The sequence below is a fragment of the Camelina sativa genome, chromosome 15 (assembly GCF_000633955.1).
Source record: "Camelina sativa cultivar DH55 chromosome 15, Cs, whole genome shotgun sequence".
In the NCBI taxonomy this organism is placed as follows: domain Eukaryota; kingdom Viridiplantae; phylum Streptophyta; class Magnoliopsida; order Brassicales; family Brassicaceae; genus Camelina; species Camelina sativa.
This window is the reverse complement of record NC_025699.1, coordinates 27,393,701-27,409,824: the sequence shown is the minus strand read 5'-3', so window position 1 is coordinate 27,409,824 and position 16,124 is coordinate 27,393,701. Positions and strand designations below refer to the sequence as shown.

The 16,124-nt window shown below is 44.1% G+C and overlaps 1 protein-coding gene across 1 annotated transcript; it reads right to left on the bottom strand.

Annotated features, from left to right (window-relative positions):
• Positions 9,872-12,111, bottom strand: LOC104747695 (glutathione S-transferase T3-like). Its single transcript, XM_010469370.2, has one exon. The coding sequence runs from the start codon at positions 11,512-11,514 to the stop codon at positions 10,504-10,506; it is 1,011 nt and encodes a 336-aa protein (XP_010467672.1). The 5' UTR covers positions 11,515-12,111; the 3' UTR covers positions 9,872-10,503.

Here is a 16,124-nt window from a genome sequence, read left to right as displayed (position 1 = left end):
TCTCTATTCTCTTTTTTCTCTTTAGAACGGCAAAATAACTTCTTTTCCATGACCTAGGTCTGAGTTTTGCCTTAAATATATCAGTGATTTCCACTAAACCAAACCAAGTCAAAACGACAATTTAAAATCAATCCAGTCGAAACAAAATTGATGGTGTCGATCGACACTCACTCCCAAAATCCAAAATTTGGTTTGTGGACGTTACAATTCCCCTTCCCCCCTCTGGCAAAAGATTCGTTCTTGAATCTGCAAAACACCGCCACTCGACCGCAAAACTTATGCAACCACGGTCGCAACGGTTCGCACCATCTAACCATCCGGTCTGCCGCAACCATGACACCACTGGTCCAAACCACCTAGACTCCACTGGTCAACACAAATCAGACCCCACATGATGTGATCGTCGGACGCCTTGCGGATCGGTCTGAAACGAACGTCCTCGCCAAGCTAAGGTCGACTTTCCTCGGTCAAGCCTTGGTGGGTCGTCTCCACGGTGGAAACCAACGGTGGAATCAAAAGATGAAGGAAAACCAACGAGTGGTTTGAGAAATCTCGAACTTGGCCTCGATTTGGTCAAAGGGCTACGGTAGGCTGCGAGCGGCTGCGGGAGGCTACGAACGGTTGCGACGCGGAACGATGGAGGTTGCGAGAAGTTGCAATGCGGAACGATGGTGAATGCGAGAGGCTGCGATGGAATTACGATGAACTCGAGAGGTTGTGATGCGGAACGACGGTGGACTCGAGAGGTTGCGGGGCAGAACAATGGTGGACTCGAGAGGTTGCGATGGAAACGTCGATGGTTGCGAAGGTGGATCGAACGACAACACGAGTGGTTTGGCTCGGCACTCAATATGATCACTAGCGAACGAGGAACCCGGTTCGAGGTTTGCTAGGTTTCTCTCGATAGTCAATCTCGGATTGAGGCTAAAGAAAGGAGTGAGACAAGATCAAAGAATCTCTCTTTGAGAAATGTTTTTAATTTCATTCAAGTCTCTAGTCTACAAAGAGCTAAGAGAGGGTTTAAATAGCTAGGTTAAGAGAAGGCTCAAGGACACGCGGACTCGCAATGGTCCGCCCACTTGTCCTTGGACGTGTTCTCATTGAAATAGAACACGTCGCTCCTTTTGACCATCAAACTTAGCCACAAAACACTCTTAACGTTCAAAAGAGAATATTCTAGAGTTCAAATTGAAACGCACAGCATAAGGAAAGAAAGATAACCGCCTTTGGCCTTGACGCGGGAAACGCCTTGGCTTCGGACGTTGTGCATTGAAGCTCCTCGCCTCGTTAAAACCTCCTCCGGAAAACTACATGGGAAAAACCCGGAGTGATGAAAAAGAGTACGATTCCTCACTTACAATGACTTGGTTGTCTTCACCCTTGGGTAAAGGTGAAGACCATGCGAACTAATTCTTCAAGGTTTTCTTTGATCGGGTGATGCTGGACGAACGCTTGAACAAAGAGGTTGATCCTCTGCTTGGTAGACTTGGCGGAGCTCCTTGACCTCGTCGTGGCTCCCGGGAGGATCGCTGGAACCTTGGCTGTGCAAGAAGCTGGAGTCCAGGTCGTATTTGACGCGTCTCGGTCAGGCGTCTTGGTCGTGTCCGATGCGTCTCGGTGAGGCTCATGTCCTGTGCTCACATCATTTCCTCCCTCTTGAAAAGGTTTTATCCCCAAAACTTCTTCGTCGTCTCCTACATCAAATGGAACGAGATCAGTAACGTTGAAGGAAGTAGATGTGATATACTCACCTGGTAGTTCGAGTCGGTAGGCGTTGTCATTGATCTTCTCGATGATCCTGAATGATCCGTCTCCGCGTGGGATAAGCTTGTCCTTTCTCTTCTGTTGGAACCGCTCCAGCCTTAAGTGCAACCAAACCCAATCGCCTGGCTTGAACAACATCAGCTTGCGTCCGCGGTTTAAGAAGCGCGCATACTGTTCGGTCCTTCTCTCGATGTTTGTTTGAACCTCCTCGTGCAGCTTCTTGACTAACTCTGCTCTTGCGACTCCATCTTGGTTCTCGGTCTCGTCCGGTGGTAGAGATAGGAGATCCATAGGTGTAAGCGGCTTGAACCCCTAGGCAACTTCGAACGGAGACTTCTTTGTTGAAGAATGGACGGCTTGGTTGTAAGCGAACTCAATGAGAGGAATGCACTCAAGTCATGAACCCTTGTTGCTCGCAATCGCCGTCCAAAGCAAGGCTCCTATTGACCGGTTCACGACCTCGGTCTGGCCGTCAGTTTGCGGATGAGCGGCGGTGGAATATAGAAGCTTGGTGCCGAGTTTCTTCCATAGTGTTCGCTAGAAGTGACCAAGGAACTTCAGATCTCGGTCGGAGATGATGGTGCGCGGTATACCGTGAAGTCTGACCACTTGACTGAAGAAGAGATTCGCCAGTTGCACAGCATCATTGTTCTTGTTGCAAGGTATAAAGTGCGCCATCTTCGAAAACCTGTCCACCACAACCATTATACTGTCCTTATGTGCTAAGAGAGGTAAGCCGAGAACGAAATCCATCGATAAGTCGATCCAAGGCGCTGTTGACACCGGTAGAGGCATGTAGAGGCCGTGAGGGTGAGTTGTCGACTTCGAAGCTCAACACACTATGCAGCATCCACAGTGTTTCTCGACCATACTGCGCATCTTCGGCCAATAGAAATGCTCCTGAAGCACGGCTAACGTCTTGGTGATACCAAAGTGACCGGACAGGCCTCCACTGTGAGCTTTCCGAACTAGTAACTCGCGAATGGATCCGGTGGGAATACAAAGTTGTCGGCCTCGGAACAGGAACCCTTCATGCAAGTAGAACTCGGTGTAGATTCCTTTTCCATGGTTCTTGAAGAATTCACCAAACTCGACATCTTTGGCGTACGCGTCCTTAATGCTTTCGAACCCCAAGACTCAAGCGTCCATTGTAGTGATCAAAGCGTGCCTTCGTGATAAGGCGTCGGCTTCAACGTTCTCCTTTCCCTTCTTGTATTTGATCACATACGGAAATGACTCGATGAGCTCAAGCCATTTCGCGTGCCTCCTCTTCAAATTGGTCTGGCTGCGCAAATGCTTCAACGTCTCGTGATTGGTGTGAATCACAAATTCTCGGGCCAACAAGTAGTGCTGCCAAACCTCCATGGTGCGGACGAGGGCATAGAGCTCCTTGTCATAGGTGGGATAGTTGAGAGTGGCGCCGCTAAGCTTCTCGCTGAAGTAAGCCACCGGTTTGCCTCCTTGAGTGAGAACCACACCGATGCCAACACCAGACGCGTCGCGCTCCACTTCAAACGTCATGTTGAATTCAGGTAAGGTAAGTAGAGGGGCTTGAGTGAGTCGCCTTTTGAGCTCTTTGAACGCTCGATCTTGATCCTCTGCCCATTGGAACTCCTGGTTCTTCTTGATTACTGCGGTGAGGGGCGCCGCGACCGTGCTGAAATCCTTCACGAACCTCCGGTAGAAGCTTGCGAGGCCATGGAACGATCAGACGTGTGAGATGCTTGTAGGCATGGGCCACTCCTCTATAGCTCGTATCTTTTCTCAATCTATCATGAGACCCTGCGAACTTACAATAAAACCTAGAAACACTAACTCATCAGCAGCAAAGACGCACTTTTTCAAGTTGGCGTACAATTGCTCTTCGCGGAGAGTAATCAAGACAGATTCGAAATGCTTAACATGATCCGATAAACTAGAACTGTATACGAGAATGTCATCAAATTAAACTACCACAAACTTATTAATGAAAGCTCTTAAAACATGATTCATAAGGCGCAGAAATGTAGAAGGAGCGTTAGAGAGGCCGAATGGCATTACCAACCATTCGTACAAATCCTGTTTTGTCTTGAAGGTTGTCTTCCACTCATCACCTTCCTTCATGCGGACTTGATGATAACCGCTCTTAAGATCGATCTTTGAGAAGATGCTTGAGCCGCTTAGTTCGTCGAGCATATCGTCCAGCCTTGGAATGGGATGTCGATACTTGATGGTGATATTGTTCACAGCTCTACAGTCAACACACATTCGCCACGAACCATCCTTCTTTGGCACGAGGAGAACAGGAACTGCGCACGGGCTCAAACTCGCTCGCACGTATCCATGGGACATAAGCTCGTACACTTGGCGCTTCAGCTCTTTGGCTTCTTCCGGGTTGACTCGATACGCTGGCCGGTTCGGTAGTTGGGCTCCGGGAACAAGGTCGATTTGATGTTCAATGCCTCGTATTGGTGGTAAGCCTTCAGGAAGTTCATCAGGAAACATGTCCTCGAAACGCCTAAGAACATTGCGTATCGCATCCGCTAAGGCGTCTATCGATCCTTCGAGTCCTGAAACAAATAAGTCTCGGAAAACCATCAGTAACACTTGGTTAGAGTCCTTAAGGGACTTCCTAACATCACCATATTAAATCAAAGAGTTCTTTTTATCATCCGAATCCTTAGACATTTTCGATTGCATTTCATGAACTTGCGTGGGGCTCAAGGGTTTCAAGCAAATACGTTTATTGTCATGGACGAAGTAATATTGGTTGGTGTGGCCACAATGAGTGGTTCTCTTGTCAAACTGCCATGGTCGCCCCAATAGGAGGTGACTAGCTTGCATAGGAACCACGTCACATAGGACTTGGTCCTTATACGGACCTACACTAAACGGGACCGTGACTTGTTCCTTCACATGAATCACGGTCTTGTCATTCAACCATTTTAAACGATAGGATCGAGGGTGGTTTGTGGTTTCAAGAGATAATTTCTTGACTAAACTAGAACTTGCAACATTAGTGCAAGATCCTCCGTCTATGATCAAGCCACAAACCTTCCCACTTACAGTGCAACGGGTGTGGAAGATGTTTTCGCGCTGGCTGGCGTCGTCGGCGGTCGCTACACTTGTGTTGAGGATGCGTCGTATCATCAAGAGCTCCCGAACGTCTGGCTACGCTACGGCCTCTTCAAGCTCTTTCTCGACTCGATCTTTCACCTTGACCTCTTCTCCATCGGACTCGAGCTCTTTGGACTCGGTAATGATCATCGTGCGCGCGTTTGGACACTCACGAGCATAGTGGGCTCTTCCTTGACATTTGAAGCACATAATGTCGCGACTCCGGACGTCAGTGGTGTTACATCGCGGGTCTTGGTGCTCGTTGGTGGCCGGCTCTCTCGGTTTGAACCTTGTGTCGACGTTGGTCGCCTTTGGCTTTTCTTGGGACCGGTTTGATGTTGACGCATTAGGAGACCAGCTTGGAACTCCTTGAGCTCTGGTGCGACTTGTGGTAGCGTTCTTCTTCTTGATTTGACCCTCAATTTGCACCGATAGGTGCAACAATCCTCGAAGCCTTGATAAGTTTGGCGTTCGACCTTGCGCGTGATTCGGTCTTGTAAACCGTCCAAGAACTGCGCCATGATGAGTCTTCGACTTGTAGAAGATTGCGCAAATGTTCAAACTCCGCGAAGTACTCTTCCACCGATCGCGTGCCTTGTGTGAGCCTCCAGAACTTCTTTTGGAGCTTGCGGTGGTAGAACCGTGGAACGTAACGCCTTCGCTTCTCGGCCTTTAAGACCTCCCAAACGGTGATTGGCCGGTCTCGGTTACGGCGTTGCTCAGCTTCAAGACGGTCCCACCAGGTGAGAGCGTAGTCGGTGAATTGAGCTACGGCGTATTGGACTTTGTGCAACTCCGGGTAGTTGTGACACGAGTATAAGTGGTCCATGCGGCTCTCCCATTCAAGATAGGCCTCCGGATCAGATTTACCGGCGAACGTTGGCGCTACCATCTTGTGAACAGGATTGTGATGTCTTGGAGCTTTGTCATATGGGTCGTCACGTCGGTGACATCGTCTAGGTCTTGGCTCATAATCCTCTTCGGACTGGTCGCTTTGCTCCGGCGCTTGGCGTTGACGCCGCATAGGTAAGGGATCTTCCCTCGGTGGGTTTAATAACTCAAGTCGGTTCATACACTCGGCTAGTTGCTCAATGCCGTTGCATAAAGCTGCGAGAGTGACTCCTATTTCGGGTGGTGGTAAAGGATTTGCTGGTGGTTGATGATCGGCCATCGTATGGACGGTCTATGGTGACGTGGAGCTTCACAATGCGGCTTGGTTTTGAATTTGAACCTCGTCAAAACAAAAGTAAAAGCACGTGAGTATCTAACGTTCAATAAGACCACAAAAGAGATATTTATTTCGTCACACAAATAATTGATGACAGCACACGACAGCGAACCTGAGACTAAACAAATGTAAAAGCAAAAGTGCAAAACGACAATAAATGCTTTATGACCAAAAACAAGACTCTAACTTTATCGATCTAGCAAAGACTACGCAAGAACAAGGATGAACAATATGGAGAACAGGATGAACACGAAACAACCTAAACAAACGTCTAACAACACAACACATGCACCAAATTAAACCAAATGACTAATCGGAACATGCGGAACGAGATAAAGCGTACAAGACTACCAAACAAGCTCAAGATCAAAACTTTAAACAAAAGGAATGAGTTTTAGAAAGATACAACCTTGCAGGAGCTTTTGAAGCTCTGATACCAGCTGATGTGATCGTCGGACGCCTTGCGGATCGGTCTGAAACGAACGTCCTCGGTCAAGTCAAGCTAGGGTTGACTTTCCTTGGTCAAGCCGTGGTGGGTCGTCTCCGCGGTGGAAACCAACAGTGGAATCGAAAGATGAAGGAAAATCAACGAGTGGTTTGAGAAATCTCGAACTTGGCCTCGATCTGGTCGAACGGCTATGGTAGGCTGCGAGCGGCTGCGGGAGGCTACGAACGGTTGCGACGCGAAACGATGGACTCGAGAGGTTGCGATGCGGAACAACGGTGGACTCGAGAGGTTGCGGGGTAGAACAACGGTGGACTCGAGAGGTTGCGATGGAAACGTCGATGATTGCGAAGGTGGATCAAACGATGACACGAGTGGTTTGGCTCGCCACTCGATACGGTCACTAGCGAACGACGAACCCGGTTCGAGGTTTGCTAGGTTTCTCTCGATAGTTAATCCCGGATTGAGGCTAAAGAAAGGAGTGAGACAAGATCAAAGAATCTCTCTTTGAGAAATGTTTTTAATTTCATTCAAGTCTCCTGTCTACAAAGAGCTAAGAGAGGGTTTAAATAGCTAGGTTAAGAGAAGGCTCAAGGACACGCGGACTCGCAATGGTCCGCATAGTTGTCCTTGGACGTGTTCTCTTTGAAATAGAACACGTCGCTCCTTTTGACCATCAAACTTAGCCACAAAACACTCTTAACGTTCAAAAGAGAATATTCTAGAGTTCAAATTGAAACGCACAGCATAAGGAAAGAAAGATAACCATCTTTGGCCTTGACGCGTGAAACACCTTGGCTTTGGACGTTGTGCATTGAAGCTCCTCGCCTCGTTAAAACCTCCTCCAGTAAACCACTTGGAAAAAACGCGGAGTGAGGAAAAAGAGTATGATTCCTCACTTACAATGACTTGGTTATCTTCACCCTTGGGTAAGGGTGAAGACCATGCGAACTGATTCTTCAAGGTCTTCTTTGATCGGGTAATGCTGGACGAACGCTTGAACAAAGAGGTTGATACTCTGCTTGGTAGACTTGGCGGAGCTCCTTGACCTTGTCGTGGCTCCCGAGAGGATCGCTGGAACCTTGTCCGTGCACGAAGCTGGAGTCTCGGTCGCATTCGACGCGTCTCGGTCAGGCGTCTTGGTCGCGTCCGATGCGTCTCGGTCGTCTCGGTCAGGCTCCTGTCCTCTGCTCACATCACCACCGGTCACCCAAATCAGACTCCACCGGTCAATTCAAACCAGACTCTCCCAACCATCACAACTCTGCTCCCCCCCGAGCCAGCGTAAACCTGATCCTCTCGGTCAACACATAGAAACCCCGAGATTGAACTCCCATAAATCCCGAGATCCTCATCCTGGAAAATTTGAGATTGACCCCCCCATCAATTTCGTAAATCCGCACCGGAGCCTGCGTCGGTATCACTGTTGGCAACCACTCCAGCACCCACGTCAACAAGTCCGGAATCATAGCATTTCCACTGAGAGTCCCACCTACTGGAACTTCTGCACCCGGAACTCCAGCACTACCGGCCAACCCGGCACCGACACCGCCAACAGACCCCCTCAGCGCTTACAGTCTTATTGATACCACCACTGGCCACACTCATCAACCTCTCCTGGAATGCATGTGACTCGCCGATGCCCTTTACCGTCACACTCTTGTCCACGATACCACTAGCAACTTGGCCTCTGCCCCTACCACGACCACGTCCGCGTCCACGACCAGCAACAGCTACACCTCTAACCATCTGCACTACCCAGAACAAAAGGCTAAACACACAATTCAAAGCCTCACACAAAGAACACATCTTACCGTGGAATCTCACTGAAGGCTCGAAGAGGATGATACTAGGACTCCATACCATATACAAATTGACTAACTACTCATAATTAATGAAAGCACCCAACCACAAATCAACATCACACATCAACCAACATAGAGATCAATTCAACCAATAAAATCCGTAAACCGCTCTAAACCATGCATTAACCCACCATAGAACTGTAAGGGCTCTGATACCAAACTGAAACAACTCGACCCGTTTTTTTTTAATAATAACAATATATATATAATTAAGCATCCACTACTACTTAATTAAGCAACCCAAACTACAATTCCTCATTAAACCATCAACAACAAATATGCACAGTGGAAACATACCAACAATACAAAACCAACATATCATCAATGCAATAACATTCTTAACCATTCTATCCAACAACCTAGCATAACTCTATCCAAAGTTCCAACATCAATAACATAACCATAACACAATAACCAAGATCCTAAATCATCCTCCCCCTCATTGCCATGATTCCACGTCACATACCTGCACACCACAAACAACAATTGAGATGCGTAAGTATTATCATAAATACTTAAGGAGACAATCTTCGCATCTACTGGGCTATACACACAAGCAACTGAGAAATCAATGTTTAACAAACAACAACCAAACACAAACAAACCACGAAAACAAGCATCAGCCGCTGCTGAAAAAAATTGGTGTCGATCGGCACTCCTCCTTGGTGTCGACCAACACCTACCTGGTGTCAATAGACACCGACTCTGCAACATGTTCTGCACGAAGCTGAAAGTCAAAGAACCGCTTCCCAAATCCTTCAAATCATCCGAAACTCACCCAAAAGTCCTGGAAATTCATTGACACCAACAACCAACCACACACATATAAGAAAACAACACAAACTGCCCAAAACAAGCAAAAAAAGAAAAGATTATCAGGCTTAGATCAGCCATGGTCATACACTCACTTCTTTTGTAGAAAGTTTCTGACCCAAACTGACGAATCCAACACTTAGAAGACTTCTCCTTCGTTTCTAGTACTAGATCTCCACTCCATAGTAACATATCTCACCAAACCAGGTTAGAATCTCCAAAATTCCTCAAGAATTTTCTCTCTTCTCTCTTTTCTCTTTAGAATGGCAAAACAATTTCTTTTCCACGACCTAGGTCGAGTTTTGCCTTAAATATGTTGGTTAGGGATTCCCCATTAAACCAAACTGAGCCAAAACGACAATTTAAAATCAACCCATTCAAACCGAAATTAATGGTGTCAATCGACACCCACTCCCAAAACCCACAATTTGATTCGCGGACGTTATAATTATTATTTTAAATAGTTTGTTATTGTTTCATAAGATTTCTGAAACAATAAATGGAATCTGTTAAATAATTCCAAAAATATTGTTTTTTGTAATTTTTTTCGAACACTTGATAATCAAATCCTTTTTTAAAGGATATTTTTCATTGTGGAAAAAAAAGGATATTTTTCATATTCCACGTTAAAACTTTCATTTCCAAGCATAGACGGAGTGGTTAGAGAATCACCAACGGTTAGAACTATTAAGTTCTAAAAATGTTGTTAAAAACAATAAAAATAATACAAAACCAAAAGTTAGATACTAAAGAGATTTTTGAAAATTTTGGTAGTCCAATGGTAGAACTATGAGGTTCTAAAAATTTGAATTTTTAAAAACATAAAACTTGTAATACAATTAAATTTGCAACAAGAAAGAAGAAGAAAAATCACACTAAATATTTGGCTCTGTCCAACATCAGCTCCAGCCAAACAAGTTTTCACTGCAAATGTGAATATTACTTTGATTCCAACATCTATGAGAGGCATGTGAATACTTTGCCTGCAAATGAGAACAGAAACAAACAACATGAACACAGCTACACAACTGATTCAAAGAAGCTTATTCATTCAAGCAATAAAACAAACAAAAGACATCATTGAGTTGATTCAAGAAATAAAAGACATAAACAAACTTAACTAAATTGATTCATTCAACCATTAACACAAACAAAAGATATCATTGATCCGATTCAAGAAACAAAAGGTACAAACAAACTTAAACAAACTACATAAAGTTAAACAAGAAACTGAAACACAAACACAAAAAAAAAACTGAAACACAAACTTAAACAAGAAACTGAAACACAATTCAAGCATTTGACAACATGTCAGTGATTAACTTGTTCTTCAAAGCCAATTCTATATCACTAAGTGGCTCTGTTTTTGCAAGGAGACTGTCCAACATGTTGTGCTTATTACGCTTCTCCTTCAATGCATAATCCTCCTTCCTCAATTCATGGTCCTTCTGCTTTATCTCCCACGCCTCATTCAACACTACCAAATTCTTGTTCTCTCCTTCCACAACTTTGCTATTCCTTTTACCTTTGGCCTTTGACGCTTTAACACCAGGAGGACGAGCCATTGCTTCATCTCCATGGCTAATTGTATTGGGGTTTGTTGACTGTCCTGAAGCTTGAGACCCATCGTCAACCTTTCTTCTTTTTGACGAGCCATTATCTGTTTTATAAGATGCACACCATTTCTGATCATGGCGCAACTCCCTCCAACAATGCTCAAGTGTGAACTTGACGTTGTGATCATTATGGTAGATTTGGTTAGCAAGCTTCATGACATCATTTTCATTCTGGCCACTTGACTTCTGCTTTGTTGCAGCCTCTAAGCAGCCAACAAACTTGCACACTTGGTCATTTATCTTCCCCCACCTTTGCTTACAGTGATCGACCTCTCTCTTTTGCATACCAGCAGCCTGAGGACTTGCAGCAAAGTAATTTGCAATGCGTTTCCAAAAGGTCCCACCCTTTTGACCATTTGCAACCACTGGGTCCTTGCTTGTGTTCAACCAAGCACTTATGAGGACGAGATCTTCTGTAGGTGACCAATTCTGTCTTCCTTTTCTATCTTCAGTTGTGTTTTCACCTTGGCTTGGAGCATTAGTCCACTGGGAAGTAAAGACAGGGACAGGGGATACCGGCTCATACTGTTGGCTATTCAAAAACCCTGAAGAGTTACTAAATGGATTCGAAAGATCCATTCCTAGTTTCTGGTGGTTGTTTATAGGAGAAAGAAAGATCAAAGGAGAAGGACAAAGTGAAGGAGAAGGAAAGAAGGTTATTGTGTTAACCGAACATGATGTATTCATTCATATATAACAAGAGGTTATTGTGTTTAGGGCACTGTGATTAATGTTTTTAGCATTCAATGAGAAAGACATCAATGGTATTACCTACTAACCCAAACAGCAAGCAAGCATTTATCACAGATTAGACAATGTGACACAAACAAAAGATATAATTGATCCCATATACAAATGATTTTGGGGCATATCAATGACATACACATACAAAACCAGTCTAATATAGCAAGCATTTATCGTCGAAAATGGTTGGGGCATTAACGCTAACAACAGTCACTAATCGATGCAGCTAAATGTCACTGTCAAAGCGGTTGGGGCATAAACACTTATCAGAGAACCCTAATTTCGAATCAAAAGACGAGAATTTAGAGCTAAATACACAGGAAAAAGGGCTAGATTCGTACCAGCAGAAATTTATTGGAGCTTCCTTGAACGAAATTTGATTCGTACCAGCAGGAAAAAGGACCAAGTAAATTAAATTGTAGTAGGCTATCAACTTACACATGTAGTAGGTTCCGCTAACATTTAGCACCAAGTAAATTAAATTGTCTTATCGATTCCTTGGAAGCGCCATCAACTTACACATGTAGTAGGCTCTGAAAAATTTCACAAACGTTATCATTTTATAAACCAATATAACTTTCTTTGGTTAGTTATTAAAATTAATTAAAATACAATGACATTATTTGTAATATATCACATAATAGTAGAGTTAAACTTCTAACAACATTGCTTAAATAAGTATATAGAAATATATTAACATTTTACCGAATCTATCTAGTTCCTTTAAAAGGCATTTTGTCACAATCTTGTCATTGTATCTTACCAAATATTAAAATTTTACTGATTCCATCTAGTTCTCTTAAAAAAGCAGTTTTTGTCCTCTCTTTTTGGCATTTTTTGTGGTATATATGTGGATGAGGAGACCAAAAAGAACAAGGAACATATAGGTCCTAACCATTATATTTTATCTAATTCAGGTCCTAACCATTATACTCAAATTTAATTTGGAGACATATCTTTATTTTTATTTTTTTGAACAAACTGATAAATTTCATTAATCTTAAATCTCAAACAAGCTCCATAGCGAATTACAGACATACAAGCTTAAGGTAAGAAGTGCCTTAAAAACACCAACAAAAAGTAAACTAAGGATAGAAATAAGCATATCTTGAGTCGGTACAGAATTGGATCTCCAATAGCTGGAGACAAGAGATTCATATGAGAAAACATAAGTAAACGAGCCTCTGCTTGAGCCTCTAAAGATAAAGGGACATGAACATCCATTTGATCCCCATTAAAGTCTGCATTGAACCCCTTACAAACTAATGGATGTAAACAAACAGGCCCGGTTTAGAGGCAGTGTAGACGGTGAAAAAGTACCATGTCTCCAGATTTTTGTGATTTTTTCTTTAAGGTTTAGGGTCATAAAGTTTGATATGTTGCAAATATAACCCTAGTTTTCTGGAAAAAAATAAAAAATTGAGCACGAGGTCCCAAAAATAAGTGAGCCGGCCCTGTAAACAAATAGTGCGTTCTTCCACTAAAATTGGTTGGAATGTTCAATATACTTCAACAAAAGAAACTAATGTAGATCGAAAAACAACGATCCCAAGAGCTTCATTTGAAAGTGTAGGCTCCAAACTCTACAGTAAGGGCAAATAAAACTATCGACCGGGAGGAATTTTCCTAGTTAAGTCTTAATGGAACAAATTTTAATTCCTTGACATTAAGAAAGATCTCAACGATCAATCCACAATCGTCTATATATAAATTATAAAAATGATCTTAAAATGATATATTGCAGATAAAAATACAAAAGAAAATATTATTGGATACAATATAATGATGTTGACACAACAATTTATAATTAATAATTTTAAAATATAAAAAATTTAAACAATAATTTTTGTGACCAAAAGTTTGGTATAAAATCTTCAATAAAAATTCGATGTCAATACTAAATAATAAAATCAAAATAGATAACCTATTTTTTCCCATAAAATCAACATCTACCTATCAAATATGTGTAAGATGCTAAAAATACATATTATAGAATTGACATTGTGCATAAACGCAAAATTGTATTAAATTTTTGTAATATAGACTAAAAACATATTATAGAATTGACATTGTGCATAAAATTTACGAATAATAATCAAATTCCACATGATAAAAAATTCGGATATACAAGAAACAAACAATTATGTCTATACTCATGTAACTTCTTACTTTATTTTTAGAAAATATTACAAATAAAAGTATGTGAATTAACAAACAAAACTAAAATGTTTGAATATTACATGTTGATGTATGAAATCGACAATGTAAATAATACGAATATTTTAGTGAGAATAAATCGAAACTGGTCTTTCTATTTAACGTAGAATTTCAGACGGGTTTACAGAAAATGACAATCAAAAAGCTAAGCGCAGTTAATACGGAAATAATTGCTCTTTTCTCTCTAATTGCCCAAAAAGTGGATCCCTAGCTCTGACAATGACATCATGTATATATAGTGGGCCAGTGACCTAGGGCTTCTGCTGTCTCTCCGTAAAATGACGATTTTGCCCCTGCGGCTAGATTGGCTGAATCCAAGACTTCAGGCCCAAAACCTCCTAATATCTTCTGTTTGGGCTTCTATAAATGTTGGGGGCAAAGCCCATATCCAACAATGGTCCCCCCCCTAGTCCGATGTGCGATGGCTTGCCTGAACCCGTCGGATCCAACTATGCGTCCTCATGTCCATTTTGCGGGAAGAACAGAAGATCTCAAAAGTTTTGTCACCTTCCGAAGGATTCCGGGATGAATAGTGTGTTGCACACATTTTTCGAGGTATCCAGGAGATTCCGGGATAAACAGTGTGTCGTGCACGTTTTTCGAGGCATCCGGGAGATTCCAGGATGAATAATGCATTGAGCGCTTTTTTCGAGGTATATGGGAGATTCCAGGATGAACAGTGCGTCGTGCAAGTTTTTCGAGGCATCCGAGCTTTAAGCGAGAGTTTTGCATGTTCTGCACGTTTCCCATCGCCGAATTCTGGTCACCTCCCCCCGTCGTGCTGCTGAGCGAGACTTGGACGGTTAGGCATCCTTGAGTCTCGACCTCCCGCCGTATCCGCAGAACGAGACTTGGACCGTTAGGCGTCCTTGACTCTCAACCTCTGCGCCCTGCCGTGCGTCGCCGTCCATGGACCGGGACAATGAGGCGTCCCGGTCTCCACGCGAGACAAGATGACGGTGTTTAGCGGATTTCGATAGAGAAAAGGGGCGGTGATGGCGTGGCGAGCTCGAGATTTTAGTGGCAAGATCGTGTGCGAGGCCATTGCGAGAGCGAGGTTCTGCGGTGAAATTTCGTGCGAGATCATGTGCAGGATTGAGGACTAGCGGCGCACAGGTCCCGTTTGCGAGATACCATCGCGAACCCGTGGAACAGTGGTGGTGAATCAAATTGTTGAGAATTGTCTCCCTTGAGTTCGAGGGCGCGGGACCTTGGCGAGATTGAAGTATTGACGAACCTGAGCCATGCGAGCTTCAGCTAGCGAGGTCACGTTGAGCCGTGCGAGGGTGCTTTCGACGTAAGGCAAAACGATGTTCTCGTATGAGTTGGCGCGATTGCAAGATTGATGGTGGCGTATGTGATGTGTTTGTTGTTGCGTTATGCTCGCGTTCTGAGTACCGATGGTGAGGTGGTGAGGACAAGACCTTGGCGAGGTCGAGATTGCTACAAGGTCGAACTGGATTTTGATGATGGCGAGGTGGACGTAGCTGCGCGCGATTCTTGAAAGTGTAGAAGCTGAAGTGATTTTTCCGTGGGGGTAATAGCGAGATCCATGTAACGGCTTGACGGCGCGATGGTCTCCATATAGGGGCGAGATGGTAGTCTTGATGGCGAGCTGCACTTTCGGTGGCAAAGTCAAAGGCCTGATTGACCTTTGGTGGTGAGATCGAGTTTCGTGGAAACGTGGTGGCGAGATGGGTTCCGTACGTGACTGACTGGCTGTCGTGAGGAAGGCGAGTTTGCTAGTTTAGTTGAAATACTGATTACGACGAAACTCAGGACTTGATGACGACAAGATTGTAGCAAGGTCGTGACCGGGGCGAGGCCAAGGTTTGGAGAGCTCGGATTTGTTTGCGAGACGCCATCAAAGGTAGCGAGGTCATACGAGAGTTACGTACGAGACGGCGTGTTTTAGGTGATTCGAACTTTGGCTGCGTGTAGGAGAGTTGGCGAGCTCGGCACTCATACAAGGTTGCCACGTAGGAGACTTTGACGAGCTCAATTTCGTGACGTTGTTGTGTCCTGGCGAGATCAAGTTGGCAGGGATGTTTCTGACGAGGTCGCCATTTGCGGAGAAATCGACGAACTCATGGTGATGGTGCGCAAACCGTTCAAAGTTGTAATTCGGGTGTGATCGATCTGTCTTGAATAATACGGCGCTCTTGACGTGGTTCGTTGCTCTAATACTGACCGGTTGCTTGGTTGGTTTTGCAAGGTCTCGCGCAATGGCTTATGGGGACGATGTCTTCGATGATGTTCCGGAAGGGCATGGAGATGATCAGTATGGAGCGCTAGAGAGAGGCTTTGACGAAACTGGACCGAGCTGCCCTTCATGG